The sequence below is a fragment of the Haliaeetus albicilla genome, chromosome W (genome assembly GCF_947461875.1).
Source record: "Haliaeetus albicilla chromosome W, bHalAlb1.1, whole genome shotgun sequence".
NCBI classification, from domain to species: domain Eukaryota; kingdom Metazoa; phylum Chordata; class Aves; order Accipitriformes; family Accipitridae; genus Haliaeetus; species Haliaeetus albicilla.
The window spans coordinates 16,463,714-16,489,849 of record NC_091515.1 but is presented as its reverse complement, the minus strand read 5'-3'; the positions used below and the strand labels follow the sequence as shown (position 1 = coordinate 16,489,849).

Here is a 26,136-nt window from a genome sequence, read left to right as displayed (position 1 = left end):
AGCGCAGTTGAGAGGAGACTATGGAAATTACTCCTGGAGCTAATTTTAATATGAAGTGGGGATAGGTCATGCCTATGTATAGGCGTATTGTGAAACTCTATGTATATGTAACACTTGACTGTATAAATTTAAAGCGAACTGCCAAGTCAGGCGTGCACGACTTTGGTGGGACTACCCCCCGTGCTGCCCAGCGCTGAATGAACATACCTACTTTACAATCTCACTGATTGTGGAGTCTGTTTTCCCCACGTCAAAGAAGTAAAACTCGTGGGTTAAGATAAGAATGGTTTAATAGAACAGAAAAGAAGAAACTAATAATGATAATGATAACACTAATAAAATGACAACAGTAGTAATAAAAGGATTGGAATGTACAAATGATGCGCAGGGCAATTGCTCACCACCCACCGGCCGACACCCAGCTAGTCCCCGAGTGGCGATTTCCCCGCCCCCACTTCCCAGTTCCTATACTAGATGGGACGTCCCATGGTATGGAATACCCATTTGGCCACTTTGGGTCAGGTGCCCTGGCTGTGTCCTGTGCCAACTTCTTGTGCCCCTCCAGCTTTCTCGCTGGCTGGGCATGAGAAGCTGAAAAATCCTTGACTTTAGTCTAAACACTACTGAGCAACAACTGAAAACATCAGTGTTATCAACATTCTTCACATACTGAACTCAAAACATAGCACTGTACCAGCTACTAGGAAGACAGTTAACTACATCCCAGCTGAAACCAGGACAGAGGGGATCCTAATGCCTATGAGAACAGAGGCTTAAAAATAAAGAATCTTTCATATTTTTAAGAAAAGAAATCTTGTTATACAATATCAGTGTCACATTTTAAAATGCTGAAGACTAGATTTTATACCCAGATTTAGGCAGCAATATAAAACATGCCGTATTCAAGATGTAATTGCAGTATATGTATCACTTGTCTAGATTTAGTCAGCAAGACTACAGTTATAATGAGAACTTTCCACTCTCACTTAATTTTCCCACTGAATATATTTTTATTTTATTACAGAGAAGTATTCCTATGGGAAACTGCACTGCCAAACTTTTGGCAGAGGTGAGGTAAAATATTTTGAAATCCTTACTCAAGTCGAGTAAAGGGTGCTTTCCTAAAGCACTGGAGGAACCTGACACCCTGTTTTTAAGGGGGATGTTTTTGATAAAATGGCCTTTGTTCTTTGTACTTTTGCTTACACCCATACACCTATGGATATTTTGAATTAATTTAACTCACCTCGGACAATTATTTTAATTTCAGGGTAAATACTTATACTTTCAAGTGTGAATGTGTTTTGTAGCATTGTCACATCTTTCAGTCTGTGGTAAATACCATCTATTATTTGAGAAATTAGCAGATATGTATCTACAGACTCGTGGCAGCTTAACAGTGTACATCATCAGAGGTTAAATCCAATCATTGTAAGTGCTTTATATGCACAAAAGTCATTGGCACACACATGCCAGTCCACCTCAGTTTACTTCCTAGGGGAATCTGTTCAATACTTGCATTTAGGAATAGAATTCTTACTAAGAGTCAGTTAAATGTGTCCTTTTAACTTCTGTGAATGCTTTTGAAATTACCCCTTTATTTGAACTATGTGAAGACAGCCATAATCATTACAACTGTTTTCTCAGATAGACCAAAAAAAATAGCACATTGTGTTGTTTTGTGTGGCTTTTATGCTACGTGAAGGGTAGTAGAACAAGAGAGAGGAGAGGATTGTTTTAACAATCTCTAGTCAGGTTTGTCGTTATCTCAACCCTTTATGCCCCATGATGGGCGTCAAAAAGGACTGTTGTGGTTTAACCCCAGCCAGCAGGTTTAACACAGCCGCTCACTCACTCCCCCCACACCCAGTGGGATGGGGGAGAAAATCGGGAAAAGAAGTAAAACTCGTGGGTTGAGATAAGAACGGTTTAATAAAACAGAAAAGAAGAAACTAAGAATGATAATGATAACACTAATAAAATGACAACAATAATAATAAAAGAATTAGTATATACAAGTGATGGGCAGTGCAATTGCTCACCACCCACTGACCGACGCCCATTTAGTCCCTGAGCGGCAATCCCCCCACCCCCACTCCCCCCCCCCCCCCCCCCCCCGTTTATATACTAGATGTGACATCACATGGTATGGAATACCCCTTTGGCCACTTTGGGTCAGGTGCCCTGGCTGTGTCCTGTGCCAGCTTTTTGTTCCCCTCCAGCCTTCTTGCTGGCTGGGCATGAGAAGCTGAAAAATCCTTGACTTTTAGTCTAAACATTACTTAGCAACAACTGAAAACATCAGTGTTATCAACATTTTTCTCATACCTAACTCAAAAACATATCACTGTACCAGCTACTAGGAAGACAATTAACTCTATCCCAGCTGAAACCAGGACACAGAGTTTTGTCATGTCCTTCTCTCCCCCTCCTCATAGGCTACTGTACACAGGTTTGTGTTAGCACTGGAGATCCTTGTGCAGATATGTTTTCCCAAAGACAAAATAATAGGAGTCAGAATAAGAGAGTATCTCATCGAGCCTCTAAATTTACAAATTTCTCAGTAGGGTAAAATCTAATTCCCTGTGTTGGCTCTCCGTGTTTGCCTCGTCCAAGCTCTTCCAGCTTTGCTGCTAGCAGAAGGCCCTCTGCAAAGCCTGGGCAGAGGAGGGAGCTTGGCAGGGACCCCATGCCTGTGGGGACACCGACCTTCCTGCTTCCCTTACAAATCTCAGGGCAGCCATGTGAGCCTTTTTACACCAGGTTCAGAGGAGTCTTTTGCAGTCATCAGTGTTGCGATTTTTGAGATGGGGTGGAAGGTAATTTTGCAGTGTATTTAACTTCAGAAATCAACAAAAGTATTTTCAGTTCTCAGTGTTGATGCTGTGTAGGTGGCAGCAGTGCTCTCTTGCGGGTGATAAAAAAACAGTGCAATGCAGATGTAGACAGGCTTTATATTCAGTGTTACAAAGCTGAGCTGGAAGAAACGGGAGAAATATTTTTCAGAAATACTTTTTTGAGGCTATTTTAATGTCTTGCTGAGTTTCTAATAATCCAGGTCTTTTTTAAAAACTTAATTATTTTATATTCATCTACCTGTATAGATCCAGGGCAGGTATAACTGTGCATATTATACAGAAAATGCATCAGTAATGTGTTCATTCACATGTTTTTTATATTACCTATTTTAAGGAAAACAATATGCTTTCCATATGAAAATACATAAGCGCTGGATGATCTGTTGACTGTAGCCATTTGTCACATTGCTATACATTTCTGTAAGGAAGAAATTTGTTAATCTCATATTTTTTCCCTATTGATTTTTGTAGGTTCGATTCTTTCTCAAGCACTTAGTGTTGCTGACATTGCTGTGTAGCATCACCCAGAGAAGTAGAAAACACTTTAGCCAAAAGCTCCCTTATGATCATTGTCTGTCAGCATCTTCCAATGAATCAGCAGCGTGGGTTTAGGCTGAATGCTGCACCTCATTCAACTTGTCCTTAGATATTTGCTCATTGTCATATTGGGAAACTCTCCCTTCTTTTGATGCAACAAAGACTCAGAAATTTGCCACAGTAGTGCATATGCCTTACACAGAGTGGTGCAAGATAACGCATTCCTCCTTTTAAATTTTGGTCTCTGTAATTGATTATATTAATCTGCCAAGGCAGAAAGAGCAAAAGTTGAATAAATACAGTGAGAATTTAAGGACTTTTATATCTCACTTCTAACTTCTCCATGGAAACTTAACATTTACTGGGAATTGTAAGACACATGACCTGCTTTATCTTAGTAATAACTGCTTTTATCTCGTAAAATAAAAAAGAAGTAGAAACTAGCAGACTGGCCCAATGGGCTAAACAGATCAGTTTTTAATCTAGATGGCATAAAAGCCAAAAACATTTTCATTGTTACAATACATCACAGACTACTCAAGAATCCTGATAGCTTTACTTCTGTTGTTTTTTCTTCATAAAAAACCTTAAATATATTTTCCTTCCATATGAAAAATTAAAAACACTTGGCAATCCGCATGAAGATACAGAATACTCATTTTAACTGATTGGATGGTGCGTCCATTGAAGAGAGCTGGTAAACGTTGCTGAAACAAGGAGAACTTAACCCAATTATTTTTGAATGGCATGTGAATGCTGCAGGCAGGGATGCCGTTATTAAATGGCATTTGCCTTAAAAAAAGAAATACCCTGTGCCCAGGAGAGTCCCTGGCGCTGGCCAATGGGAAATTACCGTACATCATGTCACCAGCCCCTCACATTTATATCTTTTAGAGTGACTATTTTAGAGTACTATTGGCTGCTAGTTAGGCTCTATGGGAGGGATTACTGCCACCACTTGTGGCTTCCCCTTCAGGTCATTATTTGGTAGCTGTTGATAGAGCAAGTCTTTCCAGCAGCTGAGCATCTTGACATACATTATTCATTAAGTCCTGGTGTTCAGGAGATATGCATATCCCTAGCTCTTCAGATATTTCTTCAACTTGGACAATATGTCTCTTCAGCATTGCCTTTGAATGCTTGGAGTTTTACAAATGGCATTTATACAATCAGAAGACCACACAATTGGATTTCATTTCAGTATGCCTCCTGTGCACACAGTTGCTGAGAACCTGAAGATCAGCAAAAAGAATTAGGAGAGAGTTTTTCCTGGAAGTCTTTTGCAGTAGCAGATAGCAAAGAACTGATTAGCTTAGATTGATAGTATAGAAAAAAAAATAATGCCTGAGGCAAACTATTTACTCTCAGTTTCTTGGGGCTACATAAAGGTAGGATTTTGTTTTACCTTTTAAGAACCTTGATTTGTGGTGCATGATTGCATGATTGCTGGATAGCATGAGTATTTGTGGGTGATATGACTGAGTAATATGAATATAAAGTAAAAAGTCAGAAAAGCAAGCCTTTGTTCAGCAATGAGAATGAACTGCACAGTATACAGTCTTTCTTATAAACTGTGCTGGGACTTTTAAAATAATGTTGCTTCAGTGCATAATCAGACCAAGTCTAAAGCCAAAGAAATTTAGAAGAGTTTTGTGTTATTTTAAAAAAAGTTTGCTACAAAACTGTATTTCTAGATGTTAAATGATTTTAAAAAACCCAACCTCAAAACTGAAATACCATGCAAATGGAGAAAGCATGAGTAAAGAGGCTGAGGATAATGGGTGAATGTATGACTCATACTGGTTTTAATAGCTGAAGAAATGTGAAATTATTAACAGTATGTTCCAACAGCATTTTCTGGTAGCCTCTGTGTGTGTGTGTGTGAGACAGCTTATTGATTAAAACACTGGGAGACTGAAAATTGTCTTCTAATATTGATCGACATTATTATGCGGAGCAGCTTTGAACTAGCTTGAAACTGCAGTACTGCTAGAAAATGGAATTAAATAAGCTTTTATCTCTTTTATGGAAAAGTTTTGCACCAAGGAATTAAATCAATATGCCTGTCAATGTACAGAATTGAAATTCACTTAATACAAAACCATGTTTAAGCTTTGTTTTAGCCCTACTTGTGTGTGTACTTAAAAAAATGTTGCCTTTATAATTGTTATCAAGTGTGTAAAAAAGAAAAAAAGAAACCTCATCCTATGCTTGACATACAATAACTGTTCCAAATCATCTTGTTTTAAAGAAAATTCTGATTTCTCCTGAACTAAATAATACAAGTATTGAATTAAATTACTAGAAATAATACAAGCATTATATTCACACATGACTGAATCTCTTATGCTCATTTGTATTGATGCCTACTTTTATCATAGATTATTTCTTTTAAAGTAGAAATGTAAAACCCTCATTAGGTCGTTGTGACAGTTCTCTGCTAATGCAGAATTGTTACAGTATATTCTCGAGGATTTTGTTCAGTCATCTGTGAAGAGGTTGGATGCCATTATGCTAGCTAGGTGGATTCCTTTCTTGTTTACCAAAAAATACAATGGAATTATTTTCCATTCAGCTAAAAGTGAGGTATTTATTGTAATTTGCTTGGAAGTATTTCCTGGATCTCCAGGCAGCTGCTGTCATGTTCCTACTTGCTAAATGACAAAAATTCAATCACTGATCTTAAAAAAATGTTCACTCTTACTGTTTAGCCTTTAAAATGGATATTTTTTTTTTGTTAATTGAAGTTCAACAGAGAGCATGGTAGCTGTAATTGATTACATATGGAAAAATACATCCTCTGTATAGACAGTGTCCTATACTGTGTATAGGCAATGATTTTAGTTAAGAAGCTAAGTAGTACTTGAACACAATTTTAGTACAGTGCTTTTTAAGTTCACAGTATACACATTATAGGAAAAATGTGTAGCGAGGCAAAGATGATCTGCTTTTTATGACATTCATCCTGCTCAGTCCAGATGTTTTCAAAATAAATGACAATTAAAGTCTTGTTGCTGTGGCATCAGCAACATGAAAGAATATGAGGAAATCACACTTCTACCATTCTTCAAAGCCAAAAAGCTTCTCCCATTGAATTCACTGTTAGCAGGAGGGCCTTGCAGAAGCTGGGGGACTTGTTTTACTGTATGCCCGTATTCAGCAGCAACACAGAGTGTTCCACAGGTTTCATGCTGATGATCTAGCTTTTATGTTCTGGTGACTTATGGGGTAATGGGAGGTGGGAAGGCAAGGCTTTGCATCAGAATAGTCGGGAACATAGGATTAGAAAAGACTGCCATGCCCCTTCCAATTGCTGTGGACATCCATACAATAAACATTTAGTTGGAACTTCTTAAAGAACATCTACTCCATAAGTTCCACAAGATTATTCCCAGTATGCAATAACAAACCTAAAAGATCAAAAGCCAAAATTGTACTCACTATAGGAAAACAACAGCAGAGACTGAGGTCAGCAAGATGTACTAAAATCTTTGCATTTATATGGTATCATTTCTATGCAATGCAGAAATAGACCAAACTCTAAGCCACAGGTGAGGGCAAAAAAGACTCCCAATGGTTCCTGCCCATCTTGACCAGGTTGAAAAATGTTGCCTCCTAGCTGCTAGTCATTAGAGGGAGTTTAACTCTGAGTGTGCAAACAGGACACCAGTTAAGCACTTGAGAAGATGTAATGCCTTTAGCATCATCACCAGGTCCTCCGTCTGCTTTCTGTAAGTGGAACTAGCCTCCAGTATTAGCAAGTAAGGTAAACCTTGTCCTTCTCCCTACCTCCTCCCTGCAATTAAATTTATGATTTGGAGGAAAAAAAGTCTTTCCTATTTGTTGTGTCGGGTAACTGCAGAAGATAGTGCAAACAAACACCAATTTGTTCTTTTTTTCAAACCTGGGAAATTTTTAAGGAGAATTCCTGAATAGTATGTACCAGTGGTGGCTAGATGATTTTTCAAAGTGCAGAACGTGACCCAGTAGTGTTGCTCTGCAGCTGCAAAAAACAGCATCGCAAAGTTGGGTATCATCTAAGAGGGTTTATCAGGAAACCACCAGACAGATGAGGACCTATTTAGTTGGGATCCAGTGAACTAGTTGGATTAAATTAAGGAAGAGAGAATACTGGAGCGGTAATGGATATACTGATGACAGGCCTGGAAGTTAATGCAATTTTGTCAACTTCTGACATTTTATTAAGATTTCTATACACCATATTTAATTTAAAGCTGCAGTTTCTGGATACTGTCTGGAGGCAAGTCATTCTATGAGATCTTCATTTTTTGCCTTAAATAATTCCGTTTCTCACCTTCATGGGTGCAGAAAAAAAAGCAAGCAAGTGTGACTTAAATGCATGTTAAAAGTTTAAAGAAAGGTTTTTAAAAATACTCTTTGGATTTTTGGACCAGTCCCATTACTGCTTGGCAAGTTTTACTCGTTTTTTTTAACATTTAACATTGGTGACAAACATCTGACCTCACTGTAGAGGTCGATACTGGTTTCATGCAGAATATATAGCCCTGTAGTTCATAGTATGTGTAACTATTTGTAGTATGGTTCTAATTTTCAGAAATCTGTTGAGCACTTGATAGCACACAGCTGTATCTGAGATCAAAGCTGAGCCTTTGGCTTGTGACAAAAGTAGAATTCAGTCTTTGTAGCAGGAAGTTCCTGAGCTTATCACATGTCAAGAGGGCAGGAAAATGCAGTGGGTAATAGTTAGAGTGTTATATTAAAGGTAATTTTTATTTGGCACACTGTGAGCAATAAAGTAATTGGTGACTTACAAAGACATTGTGAAGAAAATAACACCTTTCATTATGCAAGGCCTCTTTGAAGAAAGGGCTTTGATGATTCCAGTGGGATGGAAAGGAGGTGGTTAATGTTTAGTCTAGTGCTTTATCCAATATAGAAGAATAAATTACCAGTTTTCAACACAGGTGAATGTTTACAGAGATATATACTAAGGATAGCTATTGCTTGATGTAATAAATAGTCATATCTGGGTGAACAAGATGGAAGAGGTTTCTGAAAATGACACAAATTATTTGGCTTTGTTAAGAGAAGAAATGACTGAGAAATCTAAAAACAAAATGAAAGGATGGCATAAAGGGAGGCAAAATTCAGTAGTGATGGATGCTAATTTACATTGGAAAGAGTTGTTTGAATTGCTAATAAATATTGCTGAGTTATATTTGTTGATAATAACAAAACAGAGCTAAAGTCAATGAAAACACATGTAACATAGCTAGAGCTGTATTACACAATTAACCTGTTGAACACAATGCCACAAGATATGATTTAACCCTGAGTCTAGAAGGAATCAAGAAAGGCTCAATGATGAGTACGTAATCAATTACACATTTCATGGAATGTTAATATCCACATGTATCCAATAGAGTGCCTATGTGAATTGCTAACTTAAGGGGAAAAGGAAGTTTCCATAGATGGGTATTTTCTACTCTGATGTTTCATACAGATACAGACAATTTTCTGAGACTGCAGAATGGGCAAGTTATTGTGCTGATCTAGTATAATAATTTTAAGTAAAAGACAACAAACCTACTTCTATTCATATTGGCGTGTAGGAAATCAGTAAGATATTTTGATTTTTTTGAGCAGTGCTGTCAAATACATTTGAGTAGATTAATGATGAGAGGGAAGATAAAATTGAAAGATTACAAAATGTATTGCAAAAATGCACAAATTATTTTACGAATACGATAAGAAACCCCTAGTAGAGAAGGAGTCCTGTGTAAATACATTTCTATTTTCTCTCCAAATTAAAATAAAAAAAATGAAAAGACAGGAATATTAATTATTTGTGTGTATGCATAGTCTTATATTTTTCAGTTACTAGTAGGACCCTGTGCCTTAGTAATTGATTCACTATGGAGTATTTTAGGAGGTTAAGTATTATGTTGTCCAACCCACGAATTAATAGGGTAGATCAATGTTATATGTAATTTTTGCTTTTACAGTTATCTTAATTTAATATATATTCTTAATGTCATATCCTTTCCATCCTAACTAAAATGCATGTTAATCACTAACTTACACTTTTTGTTTGTTTTGTTTTCCAGTTTAAAAGAATGCTCAACAGGGAGCTAACCCACCTATCTGAAATGAGCAGGTCAGGCAATCAGGTCTCAGAATATATATCGAACACGTTCTTAGGTAAGACTGTGATGGGAGTTAACTTTTTTGCCTTTTGTTTTTTTATCTCTCTCTGGGCTGTGATAGAGCTTAAAAGCAAGTAACTTTCCATATTAATTTCTGTTTTCAGAAACTGTACATTTAGTATTGCATTGTTCAGTGTTTGAGCAGAGATATCATGTTAGATCCATTTCCTCACAGGTCGTTTAGTTTGTGTATGTGGTTTCCCTGTACGTGTAGTTACAGATAAATATTCGTATACATATTTTCATGTAACTTTACAACTACTATATTGCTACCATATTAAGAAATGAATATATAATAAGTTAATTACCTCATATATTAAAAAGAATTCTTCCACTGTGTTTCCCTTATGGCCAGAATGAAAGTTACCACAAAGAGGTTTCAGTGTGCTGGAAGCACACAAACACATGTAACCTCATAAAATCTCGTAGCGCACTATTCTGATGCTTTGGTATTCCCTGCCTGTGCATGAGAGGGTTGATGAATATGGCTAAGTCAACATCTGAACAGACTACTGCCAGGAGAATTTGTGTGGCTCAAGAGCTTGCATGGTGGGATGTGAGCATTAAAAAAACCTGACACAATATTACAAAGAGTATATTTCATTCTCTATGGCTTTGATGAAGGCAGTATATTTTTTTTTTTTGCAAAAACTGGTGAAAATGAACAAAACTTGGTTCTGTACTGTTGATTTTGAACATGAAGATAAAGCTAACATACCAATCTCAAACGTTTTCAGCAAAACACCATTGGTTTATAAAGACTGTGCATATAAGGGGAGGCACAGCTGAATATGTCTAAATTAGAATAACAAGTATTTAAAAAGTGCCAGTCACACATATTAAGATACATCTTGTTTTATTTGTGTGAGATACCATAGCTGGGGCTTTTTGTGTTTTTTGAAAGAAGTGGGTTTTTTAAGTACATTTTATCCTGCTTGTCACCATATCCTAAATGGATCACTTAATGTGTCTGTTCAGTTTACCCATGATTGCAGTAGTGTGCCTGAGAACAGCGGCACAACAGGGTTTCAGACAATAAGAAAGTGATGAGCCTCTGTTATGGAGAAGCAATATTGCAGAGCTTCAGGAGCCCTGAAAGTCACAGTGTACAGTTGAATGAGAAGATGACCCACTTTTAGGCTAACTGAAAAGACTGATACATCAGTTTCTGCTTGCTTTTACTTGAAAACTTAAGGCTCATTTTGACAGGGTAAGGAAATGCATCTGTCGGCGTTTCACATGAGACCTCAGTCTTGAGCAGAAAGGGTGCTGGAAAGGCAATTACTTCTATGTTGGGTATTCTTTTGTGGCTGCATGTAAATGAAAACCTAGGATACTTTAAAATGTAGGTATGAGAGGAATACAACAGGAGGAAAACAGAGGAAAACACATCAGCTACAGAAATATTGCTTAAATAGAGTATTTTCAAAATATGCAGTTTAAGTATATAGATTCTGAGCAACAATGTGAAGAGGGAAAACATTCTTGCCATAGAAAATTTTTAATTAATCTAGTTAATTAATTATTTTTTATATACATAACCTATCTCCTGAACATCTACAGACTTTCTCACATTTGAAAGTTAGGAACGTGTCATGAAAAAACAGGGTTTTACTGTTCTTCAAAAAAAGATGGACTGTTTTCCCAAATAGGGCTACATGACATGTATGAAGTTATTCATAATGACAACAAATACATTCCTTGTGTAAGAATTAAGGCTCCTACACTGAGTATGATAATCTGTAAGGTGGGTTGGTTTTTTTTTTCAGCGTAATTAATCTGCTTTCCTATGAACAGAAAATGTAATAGAACCTGTCAATGAGTATAGCATAACTAGGGTCAAAATGGCAAGCTGTCTTTTCTAGATGTTCAGATGGGCCCAAGATCCTTTGCCCTGTGTGCTCGTAGTTACAAAAGCACAGGCAATCCTGTGGAATTCCTTTGGAGATCTAAAGTCATTCAGACAGATAATTCCTTTCACTTGATTTAGTCTGACAGCTCAGCTTATGAACCTTCCTTTGATGGGTCTAAACTTTGTGCATATGACCAAAACCATAAACATCAAAGCATGAACACGAGTCACTGCTCCTCATCTGTTATTGGTTTGTGCCAGTTAAGAGCTGCAGCGTTCCTCCTTCCCCTTTTTTTGATTGTCTGTATGAGGAGAGTAGTGAAGTATGGTAGGGGCAATCAGGGAACTTGGTGCTGCAGGCTAAAGATTGGTGACATTTCCACAGTCTCTTCTTCGCTGTGATTTGTTTGGAATTTGAGGTGTCCAGTAAATGCAGGCTGCTAAAGGGTAATTAAAAAAAGAAATGAAAAAAAAAGGAAAGTGAAGAAGCGAACACAATAACATTCTAGGAATTAGGAATGGACTTGCTACCCTTATCTGGTTTCAATGTCTATTGAAAATTACCATTGCAGGAAGGAAAAAATGGACATATATTTTCAAGAGTGCCCCCCCCTTTTTTTTTTTTTATTTCTTTTGTTCTAAGGTGTTTTTAAATCATCATTTTTGCTAGGCTTCTACGTTAGAAACATCTGTTCTGGACTTTCCTCGTTTTGCTGGAAGATTTCTTGAGGACTAGAAAAGGTGCAGGTATATTTCAGCAGAGAAGAGATAATTTGGAGTGAGTCATTAAAACTCTGTTTAAAAATGGTATGAATCAAATGAACAAAAATTAATGCAAATTCCTAGCAATTTTGGCAGGAGAGTCCTTTGTTGCACTAACTTGCATTTCTTTGGGGACCACAGATGTCTGCACTGCTCCACACCCCCATACTGTTTCTGCAGCAATGGCCTAAATATACTTTACTCTCAGTTTAATCCTTGTCTATATTGTTAGAAAGTTTTTCTGGCATATATGTTGATGTGGTATATGAAGTGATGCCACTGATACTGCTATGGAGACAAAAGCCCACAGGAAAATGGTTTTTAGCAAAACAGTGCTTTTGTCAGTATTACTTACTCTGACTGGGAGGTGTAGAAAAGAACTGCATTGCTAGCGTGAACTGCCTCTAAATCTGAAGCGTTTATTGATATGGCTCCATTGGCAAAAGTCTTTCTGAGTTGTGCAGTCTTAACGCAAACAGGACCAGTCCCCAAATATTAGGTCCTTTGAGTCCTGAAATGTTTTGTAAAGGTTTGCATGAGATACCGTTTTGATTTTTTTAGAAATACAATTTCAGAGAGTGTTTTTCCCAGAAAAGAAGAAATTTAAAATTTTCTTAAGAATGAAAGTTTAGATTTCTTTTCAGTTGTAATAACATTTTTTAAATTAAAAGATTAACCCTATCTACAGTGCTAGGGGTGCAGGAAAAGTAGAAATCAGACAGTCGCAAGTCACATTTAAAGCCAGTTCAGAAATAATGAGGCAATTTGTGAAATAGAAATCTGCTTATATTGAGGTATAGGTTTATGTTTATCTTTTCATGTTTTTACTGCTCTTGATATGAAATATCTGTTGCAAAATCTTGGAGATTTGTTAAGAATTACAATATCCATAATACACAACTCAACAGTACAGTGGACAAAAAATATTTGTAACTCCTTTCAAAATTATCATTTTTTCTTTATTCTTTTGAAGACAAACAACATGAAGTTGAAATCCCTTCTCCAACACAGAAAGAGAAAGAGAAAAAGAAGAGGCCAATGTCCCAGATCAGTGGAGTCAAAAAACTGATGCACAGCTCCAGCTTGACTAATTCCAGTATCCCCAGATTTGGAGTTAAAACAGACCAAGAAGATGTTCTTGCCAAGGTAGAGAATATTTAAGTCCTTGAATTAAAATAGAGGTTGGACTTGTCAGTATTATTCCATCCTCTGCTTATAACCATTGATTTTAAGCTGTAGCACCAAAGGCTGGTCTCACTTGAAATAATATAAATCCGGTGAAATGGAAGAATAACAAATAAAATCAGAATCAGGCCATGAAGATTAATTTCCACATAAACAAGATTTCAGCAGGAATGTTTGCTGTCTGGAGATGGAATGTAAATTAGCATTTGTATATGCATTAATAAAGCTGCTTATTCATAAATAATATCTGAGGAATGAATAGTAAACATACTATGTACTATCAGAGGAATGAGAATATATAGCAGCCCTATGTTTTTTTGAAAATGCACAACTGTATATAGCATTAGAGCTATCCTTGCAGGTCCTGTCTTAAGCTGTATTGTTTTATGTACATCAGTTGTGGTTTTGTTTTTAGTGACATTTCCTGTGATTTTTTACACCAGCAGCTAACTATTTGGCAATAATCTAAAACTGGCATAAAGTGATTATTCATTCAATTTTAGATTTTTGCATTTTGAAATATGCCTATCCTTATGTTTTCAGGAATCTCCCCCTTTATTTGAAGAGTCTGTTTCTGAGAACCAGGGAGACAGCAGCAGAACCACAGAATCTCTGGAGGTTTCCTCCTTGCTGAACTCTGCTGTCACTGATAGCAAAGTGTGTCAGTTCAGCTCATTCAAGATACTGGAGCAATCCACTTAAAAGAGGCACTCTTTCCTGCCTAGTGAATTAAAATCTAGAAAGTTGGTAGCTGCAAATTCAAATATTACAAGATTAGTAGCAGCAGCTTTCCCCCTTTCAGAGTTTAGCATATAATTTTCACAGTGACAAGGTCTGAATCTTCATGAGTCTGCTGTTTGTAGCTGTTTCAATCAAAAATTGCCAGAATGTGTGTGTTAGGTTTCAACATGTCTGTTTCTTGATTCTGTTCTAGGAACTAGAAGATGTGGACAAATGGGGCCTTCAGGTTTTCAGAGTAGCAGAATTATCTGGAAACAGACCTTTGACAGTCATCATGCATGCCATTTTTCAGGCAAGTAGCAGTAGCCATACTGCTTTTTGCTTGTCTTGGAGATTTTTCTGTGCTTTGTAATCTTAATTGTTTCTCTTTTCCTTTTCTAGGAACGGGACTTGTTAAAAACATTTAAAATTCCAGTAGACACTTTAATAATTTACTTGATGACCCTAGAAGACCATTACCATTCAGATGTGGCATATCACAATAACATACATGCTGCAGATGTTGTTCAGTCAACCCATGTGCTGCTGTCAACCCCAGCATTAGAGGTAAACTATGCTAAGGTGGGAAAGAAGCAGGCATGAGAGAAAGGGACGTACTAAGACTCTTCTAAACTAAATGTTAAAGATCTTAGTTTCTGCAGTATTTTTTAAAAGAAATTTTGACATTTCTTTCATGAATTGTGCTATTTTAAAGATATTTTGTGAAGGATCAAAGTTTATTTTCATGTAAATATTACACAGAAAATGTCACATCTTTTTCTTTTAAATCATGGTTTTATACTTGCAGATTTGTGCTGTCATAACCTTTTTCATTGTAACACAATGCATAACTTGTTTCCACCATCTCATTATTAATACTACATCCTGTTCTGTCATTATTTCCCATGTGGGACTCTCACTAACCACAGTTAGTGGAATTGCTTAGGAAAGATAGTGATAAAATGGGATTCCCTCAATAGAGCCATTTGTTCGTTGTTTTTTTTTTTCCTTGTTCATATTCATTCTGATCCTGAAAAGATACTTTTGTGTTTGATTCTCAGGGAGAGTAGAACATGTACTAAATTTTCACTGGACTCTCTCATTATTTTTTTAATAAATGTTTCAAAATTATCTGGAAAACAATAACATTTCATATGTTCTTTTCTGAGGAATTCTCTTGTTGAAAGTGCTTGTGAAGTGAAAGGAAGTGAAAGATAGAGATTACTTTCCCCTTTTTAAGTAAAATTCAGCCCTTAGTATAGCAAACATTGACATATCCCAGTAAATTGTTGGAAAAAGACAGATAAAGCAAGTAGTTGAAATTTTAGTAGTTCAGAAGGATTTGCCCTCATTTTCAAGGGGGACACACCTGCATTTTGAGTGTTTTTCATAATCACCAATCTTTTATGTTACTGAATGCTTCTGCTTTACCTTCTCCTTAATGAGAGGGTTATAAGTGGACCTTAAGAATATTGGTAGGTCTTGATCCTCAAAAGACTGAGGAATTCTCTTGGGAAAGATTTTCTTTATCTCAAGAAGAAAGATCAGATTATGTTCTTAAATCACCACTAGCTTCACCAAACAGCTGAACTGATAGTAGCATTTTTGGGTTTTTTTCCAGATCAACTGTTTTTCATGGCCTTGTTCTCAGCGGAGCTTTAGCCAGTAAAATAGCAATATCCGCCTGGTGCCACTGCTGACCTACACACTTCTGAGCTGTTCTTGATCAGTTATGAAAGCAATTATATAATGTGGGTGCTTGTGACAACAGGGGACTGGACTTGGTGACACACCAGGTCCCTTGCAGTTTTATCTTCCTATTTTCCTAATAATCTCATACAGAAGACAAATCAGTAAATGTTAAGTAAGATGCCTTGTAGTCTGTCACCCTTTCCTTTAGCATCATTTAGGAGATGTGCATCTTTCAAATACAGGACAATGTGTTCATTGTGCAATGTAGACATGTCAGATGTAACATGATACCATGATATGTAGGAATGTCGTGGTTTAACCCCAGCCAGCAACTAAGCACCACGCAGCCGCTCACTCACTCCCCCCCCATCCAGTGGGATGGGGGAGAAAATCGGGAAAAGAAGTAAAACTCGTGGGTTGAGATAAGAACAGTTTAATAGAACAGAAAAGAAGAAACTAATTATGATAATGATAACACTAATAAAATGACAACAGTAGTAGTAAAAGGATTGAAATGTACAAATGATGCGCAGGGCAATTGCTCACTACCTGCCGACCGACACCCAGCCAGTCCCCAAGTGGTGAATCCCCGCCCCCCCCCCCCCCCCACTTCCCAGTTCCTAAACTAGATGGGACGTCACATGGTATGGAATACCCATTTGGCCACTTTGGGTCAGGTGCCCTGGCTGGGCATGAGAAGCTGAAAAATCCTTGACTGTAGTCTAAACACTACTGAGCAACAACTGAAAACATCAGTGTTATCAACATTCTTCACATACTGAACTCAAAACATAGCACTGTACCAGCTACTAGGAAGACAGCTAACTACATCCCAGCTGAAACCAGGACAAGGAATCACACTGAAATTTTTAACTTCAATTTGTGCTGTAGGTTAGAAACCTAAATCTGTACTTGATCTAATAAAAGTGAATTTATTTACAGACTGAAGCTGAAAAAAACCTTCAGCTGTTACTGAATTTAGTGATGCTGTCAGTGTGAAGTAAGGATAGTTTTACTTTGATGGCCAAACTTGAAATATTTATGAAATTCTACGTAACTGACAATTTTACAAAAGGTTATAATAGTCTATGTGTAAAATCTCTTAAGATCCCTGATACATTCCAAATGTGTTTTGCTTGTTCAGATCTAGATTCAAGGTAGAGTCCTTTTTTTGAAAACATTTTTTCATTGATTAGTGATTATCATTTCTGTTTCATGATTTTCTAGGCAGTGTTTACTGATTTGGAGATTCTTGCAGCAATTTTTGCCAGTGCAATACATGATGTAGATCATCCTGGGGTTTCAAACCAGTTTCTTATCAACACAAGTAAGTTTGATGTTCAGTGTTTTTTCTCAAAAATTTGCTGCAAGATCTGCACATAGCACCTGAAAAATATGCAGTTCATTACTTGTTTGCTTTTATCTGTACCTTTTCTCAGTAAATGGATAGGTATTTGTATTTTTAACTGGATATTATTTTGCATTGCTTGTAACTTTAGAAATAATATACATAGTACCCTCTAGCAAAAATTGCTAAGACATGAACTACAATCCTGGCATTGTTTCAATGTATTGGATGTGGTCTTTTTCCTGGAAGTTAGTTGCTTTACATTAAATAAATAAATAAAGTTGTAGGAGAAAAATGAAGGAAGATTAAATAAAATATCAAAAAAAGGAAGACAACAGTTTCTGTGTTTATATTGGAAGCATATGTTATGACCAAGGATAGCCATACATTTTTAAGAAATTTAGAAAACAAGTTTCTTTTTAGCAGACTGGCAGGCCCGTCTCTCCCTGGCTGCTGTACTTGTTTTCTCATCTCTGCATACTCCTGCCTCTTGGACTGAATTTTCTCAGCCTGTCCCTGCAGGCTATGGCAAACCTCTTTTTTTTGTGAGTCTCTTGCTGGCACTCCATGTGTGGAGGAAAAAGCCCTAATGAAATGAGACCCTAATGCCATCTCCGAATTTGAAACCCCGGGTACTTGTTCTTCCTTCCTCAAGGCTGTTCTCTGCAGCATTGCATGAACCACTTCCCCCTCTTTAATCTTCTACTAGAAGAAAAACACTATTAGCTTCGTTGAACCTGATCATGACACATTTACTGAATGGCTTGTTGCCCCAATGTAATCTGCTTTGATTTCTGTGGTGTATGTTACTATTTATTATAAGTGAGTAGCACATTGTAAGTTAGTGCAAGTTCTGTCATACAGTGTTATTTCTTTTGCCATCTGATGACTTCTCCTTTTACAATACCAGACCCAGAAGTACAGAAGTTGAAATAATACTAAGAATCCAAGCACATAAGAAAAAAAAAGCTACAGAAATAGAAACATATTGCATATTTGCAATATGTTGCATATTTGACCCATCTGGTTGCACATTTATAGATGCTGTCATTCCTGCACTTAAGTGATTCTATTGCACTGGTGCTAAAATAATATGACCCCATATCAGCAGTATAGTTTGAAGAAGGGAGCGCCTGTTCTGACTCATTGCTGCTGTACGTTCAAATAAGACCCCCACTCCAGTCTAGCCTGCATCTAATTTTATTTGCCTTAATGGCCTGAGGGCTACCCTGTAGTGAAATTCAATTTGGTGACTCATCTGCAAAGGAGGAGGATTGGGATTGACTCTAGATTTCTGGTGCTGTATTGGTAACCAGTACAGTTCAGCAGTGTGGTATAGGAAGAGAGTGAATCAAGCTTTGTGCACAAAACAGTGTGTAATACCCAAATTCTTAAGAGTAGGCATATGCAAGTAAAGTTTTTATTTGTTTAATCAGAAATTGAATAACAGGATATATTGGTGGCTCTGAGGTGCTATGAGGAAACCACTGAGTTGTTCAGGTTTAAGCAGGATGAGTGGCTAGTTGAAGTAGTGATACATAAAGCTTTTGCTTTTAGGCAGATAGTTGAAATTCAGCTATGTTAGGAGTGATTATTATGCTGCTTATTTAGTGGTTTAGAAGAAATGTCTTGTTCTTCTCAATTCAGCTTTTGATAGAGAAGGCTTCCATGTCAATCAAGTAACATCACTAATTGGAACTGCTGTTGCCAAGCTGAAAAGAGACAAAAGGATTTTATCCCTTTTGAGTTATGTATACAAAGAAGAAACTGTAGGGACAGAGACAGAGATAAAGACCATCTAATTTAGATTTATTTAGCTACCTAATACCTATCATTTTCAATGAGAGCTTAAGAATCAATGTCCACATGGCTTGTACAAAAGTCACACATGAAGTCTCTCAAATCCCAGATTTTTCCTAACCTCTAGAAGATCATTTGCTTCCATCTAGTTTTACATTTTCCAATGAACCTTACAATGTATTAACATTTCACTAAGAAGTGTAAGAATACATTTTTTAAAAGCATAATAGACTTATACTTACTTAAAGTATGTACATGCTTGCCATATTTCAGCTTATTCTTTATAATTACTCATGTGATATTTCTGAATATTATTTCCCTATTTCAAGTTTTAAAGTCTGTTTACACAGTTGTCTAAAAATCTGATCCCTCTTGAATGCTATTAAAGACCAAATAAATATGGATTGTGTTAGCATCAGAGGAAATAGTTATTTGATCATTGTACCTCTGTCCTTCCAGACAAATACTCTTGAAGCTTATAATGTGTTATAGAGGTTACCAAGGGGGAACTTTCTTCCATTTCCACCTCCATTACAAAGTTGAGCACATTTTAGCTCTGTCTGTAGATCCAGCTCTTCCAAAGTAGTTTGGCAATGCTGAGTGTTTTGCAGTTGGGGCTCGTTAGAAGGCTGTTTTAAAGGAAAATAAACCAGTGCCTGTCGTATTTGTAAGAAAAATAACAAGTAGGCAAGCTTTGTAAATGTTCTGTGAAAGATGAAAGACATCATTTGACAAACTCACTTTCTTTTTCTTTTCTAATATGGTTTTGCTGCCATCAGGATAAGGAAAGGTAGAGGAAGGGTTTCCTGATTCACAAGATGGATGTATTCAAGACAGGAGAGGAAAACAGCAGGAGAATGCATAATGAGGCTAATGAAATCTGAAGAACAGAGCTTTTATAGGCACCCCATTGAGCTAGAGGGATTTTAAAACAAAGCTGCTGTAAAAGAAGATAAAGACAAAGACTAGAATAGACTTACATATGGTTAAATTTAGGATAGAACAGCTGTAATAAATAGAAATTAATATCAGCACACGACAAGTGTGATCGCATAAAAAGTATTCATTTCTGATGACAGATTCATTTGCAAGCTGTGTCTTAAAATATACGCAAGCTGATTGTGCAGTATCCCCGGGTAGAATCTAAAACTGTGCAGAAAATTGTAACTGCTTTTATTTGTCAAAGCTGGCTGTTCAGTGGGCCTGAGCAGACAAATGCAGACCTTGTGTGAGTGCCTTAGTACAGGCATTGCTAGGAAAGTGTATGTTATTCTCGCAGCCATATAGAGTGACCAAGTTAAGAATACTTTTGTTAGAGAAGGCAGCATTACAGCATCAGGCATTGATCACGCTCAAGTACGAGGCAGTAGGCAAGGCCACTGCTTGCATTTTCAAGACACATGACCTTCCAAGGTGTCATGGTTTAACCCCAGCCAGCAACTAAGCACCACGAAGCCGCTCACTCAATTCCCCCCCACCCAGTGGGATGAGGGAGGAAATCGGGAAAAAAAAAAGTAAAACTCGTGGGTTGAGATAAGAACAGTTTAATAGAACAGAAAGGAAGAAACTAATAATGATAATACTAATAAAATGACAATAGTAATAATAAAAAGATTGGAATATGCAAGTGACGCACGATGCAATTGTTCACCACCTGCCGACCGACACCCAGTTATTCCCTGAGTGGCGATCCCCCCACCCCCACTCCCCCCCAGTTTATATACTGGACATGACATCACATGGTATGGAATACCCATTTGGCCACTTTAGGTTAGCTGCCCTGGCTGTGTCCCCTCCCAACTTCTTGTGCCCCTCCAGCCTTCTTGCTGGCTGGGCATGAGAAGCTGAAAAATCCTTGACTTTAGACTAAATGTTACTTAGCAACAACTGAAAACATCAGTGTTATCAACATTCTTCTCATACCTAATTCAAAAACATATCACTGTACCAGGTACTAGGAAGACAATTAACTCTATCCCAGCTGAAACCAGGACACAAGAAAAAGACCAGAAGCATAGCTGTTACAGTCAGACCAGCCTCCTCTCAAAACATCCTATTGTCATGGACTACTGACCCCTAGGCCTAATTGGCTAGGTATCTGAATACCTTAGCTAACTGCAGAAGGGCATGGTTTGAAAACCAAGATGTGTGCTCTCTGTCTGACCTGCAGCAAAGCCTCAGCTGTGTATTCCCAGGTCTGAGTACTGGATAGGTGCACCTTGACTTAAACAATTGAATTTTAGTAGTTGTGGTGGGAGGGAGGGATAAGAAGAGAAATCATCAGTATGTGTTTTAATTTAGGTGTGTTTATGCATATATTTTCCATGTGACCTCATGCAGATATGAAAATGTATTCTGAAAAATACCTTGTATTTTTTCTAACTTGCCACTCAAGGTATGTGTACATGCTTCACTGCAAAGCTGGTTTTTTATTTTCCTTGACATACTTCGCCTTGATTTGTTAAATTAATTTTGTAACTTTTGATGGTGTGTGAACTACAGCAACTCTGTTTCTAAAAGTTCATCTGCAAATCTTGTTATGAATGTAATGAATTTAAAAAATCATAAGGGTTTTGGTAGAAGCACAGGCTTTAGTAACATTTTGCCCTGTGACTGTTATTGCAGATTCTGAACTCGCCTTGATGTACAATGACTCATCAGTACTGGAGAATCATCACTTAGCTGTGGGCTTCAAGCTGCTGCAGGAAGAAAATTGTGACATTTTCCAGAATTTGACCAAGAAACAGAGGCAATCATTGAGGAAAATGGTCATTGACATTGTGAGTTCTGCTTGAGAGTCCTTCTTCCATAGTGTTAGCAAATTGAATAATAAAGCACAGAAACATTTTATGATAAATTACATGTCATTAGACCCATAACCAATGAAGTAAAAGTTTGAAGTTTTATTGTGTATTGTCCAAACATGAATAGTGGGTTCTTTTCAGTTTCAATAACTATCTATACATTTTTGGAAGGTATACAATCCTCCTTCAAGCTGTTTTCATACTGACGTGTATGCCATTTCACCATCACAGTTAGAAATTTGCTACTGAAATGATGATGAGCTTAGGCTGATCAGATCTTTCTGAACAATTCTGGATAATCATTTTGTTGTATTCTTAAACTAATCAAAATGAAAACTTATTGTTTTGGACACTAATGACATATGGGACTCAGACTTTTATAGTGTATTAAGATACAGGAGTTATGGGCTCCCCCCAGAACTGTTTATTTCTGTGTTCAAAGATTTTTTTAAAAATCATTAGAATAATTTACATAATATTAATTTATTCATTTGTTTCTTTCAAGGTACTTGCAACAGACATGTCTAAGCATATGAATCTATTGGCTGATTTAAAAACTATGGTTGAAACCAAAAAAGTTACAAGTTCTGGTGTCCTACTTCTTGATAACTATTCAGACAGGATTCAGGTAAGAAAATTCATCTGCAAACAGCCACTTGTATTGACTTACATCCTTAATAACATTGGCCTGCCCATTCTCCAGCATGGGTTAGATCAGCTGTCCATTCTCACACAATGACTCACTCCCTTCCCTCTTCTCCCTCATGTTTCCTACCTGTGACATATTGTTAGGTACTGAGTGACTCTCTGAGAGAGTAATGGGGTGGTAAAGTACTTCTGGACTGAATGTGGCTTTGGCCTTCCCTTCAAATTATCAGCACCTGATTGGTCTTTCTCTCAAATATTTTCTGTCACTTATACATGCAGAAGCAGCTGAAGCAATGTAATTCATGGCTATTATTGCAAGTGAGAAAAACACCCAAGCACATAAGTTTTTGCTGTTTAGAATAAATCTTGCACTACATGTATTTTCAAGATTCTGTTTCACAGCCACCAAAAGTGTAAATTGAAAAGGAGCTGTTTTTCTCCAGTGTAATAACACCGCAGTTGTTCAATCTATTTTAGGTTCTTCAGAATATGGTGCACTGTGCAGATCTAAGCAATCCAACTAAGCCACTTCATCTCTACCGCCAGTGGACAGACAGAATAATGGAGGAATTTTTCCGTCAAGGAGATCGGGAAAGAGAGAGGGGAATGGAGATAAGTCCCATGTGTGATAAGCACAATGCATCTGTAGAAAAATCACAGGTAATTGATTTGAGTAGGCACTTAAATAAAACAGTATGACATTTTAACAGAAAAGGGTGGTCCATAGTCATTCTTTATGTTTTGATGAATTTCTGAATGCACTATTTATTTCCTTTATTTCCTCCTAGTTAATTAATTCAGCTTCTGAATAGTAAGTGAGGGGAGCTGAGATTCTTACTGTGAAAACATAGCACATGGCAGTGTGTTTGCTGAAGGGATTCCATCACTGTAGTGATCTGCAATGAAGCATATGCTTCAGAAGAGAGTATTGTACAGCTGCTTATTAGGGTTTCCTTCAAAAGCAGAATTAAATATAAAGCAGCTGTTTGGCTCACTAGATGCAGTGGAGTTGTTTGGAATAAACAGTTCATTTGAAAACAAATCCTTTCCAAGTCCTTATCCAATATCCTGAATCAGACTTTTGAAATGTAAAAGACCCTATTTACTACATAGAACAGCATGGGTTCCTTTTAGCCACCTTAAGGGTAGCATGTCTAGTGTCTCTTACTAGCATTATCTTTCTCAGACATTGTGTAACTTACAGGCATAGTTGTTTATTTCTTTGTGAATAAGAGCTCATCCTAATTTTGTATTACTTGAAACAGGTGGGTTTTATAGACTACATTGTTCATCCTCTGTGGGAGACATGGGCAGATCTTGTTCACCCAGATGCCCAGGATATCTTAGATACACTGGAGGACAATCGAGAATGGTACCAGAGCACAATCCCTCAAAGCCCCTCTCCTGCACCTGATGACCAGGAAGAGGGTAGGCAGGGCCAAACTGAAAAATTCCAGTTTGAACTAACACTTGAGGAAGACGGTGAGTCAGACACTGAAAAGGACAGTGGAAGTCAAGTAGAAGAAGACACCAGCTGCAGTGACTTCAAGACGCTTTGCACCCAGGATTCAGAATCCACTGAAATTCCTCTTGATGAGCAAGTGGGGGAAGAAGTAGAAGAGGAGGAGAACCAGACAGAACCTTGTGTGGTAGAAGACCATTCTCCTGACACGTAACAATTAAGACAGTCTCTTTCTCTCTTTCCCTCTCCCTTTCTTTTCCTCTTTCTCTCTGTTTTGGGGTTGGGGGGGTTTTTTGTTTGTTTTTTTTTGTTTGTTTGGTTGGGTTTTTTATTAGGTAATGGTTTCCAAAGTGTATGTCATATGCTACAACCATGGTCACAACTCACTGTCATCTGCCAGGATGTTTGTCAATCAAAACTGACCTTGATGACTCAATTTGGCACTCAGGAATATTGTAATCAGAATTTTCACATCCATGGCATCAGAAAGCGGAGGGGAGAACATCCATAAACTACATTTTAATAAGCTCTCCATTTGGCAGATCTGATTAAATAAAACAAATGTTTTCAGAGGAGTACCACCTACCAACCAAATGCTGATATGCTTTGATAGTTTTTGAATTAATTTTATTTCACAAGCAAAGCATTGGATAATGTTCATCATCAGAGGAAACAGAAAATAAACTGAGGTTCCTAATGGAAAACGAATGCACATAAATGATGGGACACAACATTAATCTGTTACCAATAGGAAGATGAGCTGTGGAAATTGCATAATTTTCTAATTTTAAGTCTTCCTGATATGTGACTGAAAAAAGTGTGAGCCACTGAGTTGCACTAACCTCTACATTTTGTATAATATGTAAAAGAGAGATCTTTTGTAGAGCTTACTTTTATTATTAAATGTACTGAGGTATTATATCTAAAGAAAAACACTTTCAGACTTCATCTGCCACTGGTTATTTTTTTTCCAAAGAGTAACTTGCAAGTTTTCAGTACAAATCTGTGCTACACTGGATAATACTTATAGGGTTTTTTACCCTTTCCTTCTTTTTTTGCACCTTAGAATCTCATGGTAATATTGAGCTGTAAAAGTCTATTATTTTATATATTGGCGAGTTCCATGAATATCCTTTATGTTACATAAAACTCTTTCATTATGATGACTTTTGTTTGTTTGTTTTCATCATAATTTTCCCAAACATATTAGAGGAACTTACATTGTGCTTTTGTCCTCATAGTGGCCTGATCCTGCCAATTCTGTCTTACTACCAGAAGTGGTCCCAGTGAAACCAACTGGACCACTAAGATTATAATTTGCAGGACTAGAGCCTGTAAGAAAGGTAATGAATTGTCTTTTTAACACAAAAGCAGCTCTTCTGCTATATTAATAGCATGTTTCCCTCTGAAACATGGTTTCCAGACCATTTTTGGCTGGGAGCTATAGACTGCTAAATCAGAACAGGCTAATACAATGTATGGAATATTTATTTTGGTGAAAAAAGCATTAGTGTAATATTTCCAATTTTGACTCTCTTAATGACTTTTTATCTGTCGGCTATCTAGTTAAACCGTTTGCTAATCTGAGATGTGTACAACATAAAAATAATGATTAGCATTATTTTTTCATGTTTTTGTTGCAAGAAGAGCCAGATCAGTCTTTTCTTTTTATGTTTTTAAGTAAATGAGCAATGCATCATGAGAGTTGTAGTTTATTCCACATTATTTCAATGTCAGATCTTTTCATCCTTTGTCCAGCTTATGCTGAGGGAATCCTACTTTTCAGTTTAATTGGTACTGAAAGCTTCTGTAACTTGGAAAGTTAAAGGGAGGTAGGAGTTCATATTTGTCATTTTCCAGTCCTGTTGTTTGGTCACACGAAAGAAGGACTTTTATCTACTCCGCTTTACCCTTCATTAAAATTGTAGTTTTGAGCATAGAAGATGGGAAATAGTTGCCTAGGGAAGTTAGAAGACTCCCACTCTGTAAAATTCTGGTAAAATGACAATAACAAGATGATTTCTTAACAAAAGAAAACAGAAACAGCCATTTCCTGTTTGGATTAATTTTGCAGTAAATTTGCAGATATGAATACAGGGGTTTTTTTAAGTGTCTGAGATCTAGAATAAAAACCTGTTTAAAAATGATTGGCTAATAATGCAGCTTTTAAATGCATTTTGCATTCTTCTATATCCAGGTCATAGTTTTCTCTACCTTTAGCCATCACAGGGCCTTAGCACAGAAGATGCTGAAGGAGGAAAGAGAATGAAGAGAACTCAT

The 26,136-nt window shown here is 37.1% G+C and overlaps 1 protein-coding gene across 2 annotated transcripts in view; it reads left to right on the top strand.

Annotated features, from left to right (window-relative positions):
- The window catches only part of LOC104322740 (3',5'-cyclic-AMP phosphodiesterase 4D), a 108,549-nt gene extending 83,641 nt beyond the window's left edge, over positions 1–24,908 (top strand). Inside the window, exons 1-10 of one of the 2 annotated variants that reach the window (XM_069775397.1) lie at positions 4,660–4,783; positions 9,485–9,578; positions 13,171–13,343; positions 14,317–14,415; positions 14,505–14,669; positions 17,022–17,121; positions 21,568–21,722; positions 22,252–22,374; positions 22,872–23,054; positions 23,660–24,908. In XM_069775397.1, coding sequence (XP_069631498.1) covers positions 4,736–4,783; positions 9,485–9,578; positions 13,171–13,343; positions 14,317–14,415; positions 14,505–14,669; positions 17,022–17,121; positions 21,568–21,722; positions 22,252–22,374; positions 22,872–23,054; positions 23,660–24,070 — 1,551 coding nt within the window. In that variant the 5' untranslated portion in view covers positions 4,660–4,735 and the 3' untranslated portion in view covers positions 24,071–24,908. Of the gene's footprint in view, positions 1–4,659; positions 4,784–9,484; positions 9,579–13,170; positions 13,344–14,316; positions 14,416–14,504; positions 14,670–17,021; positions 17,122–21,567; positions 21,723–22,251; positions 22,375–22,871; positions 23,055–23,659 lie in introns of those variants that run through there. The other variant, XM_069775396.1, reaches the window with a different exon arrangement.
- The last annotated feature ends 1,228 nt before the right edge of the window (positions 24,909–26,136 follow it).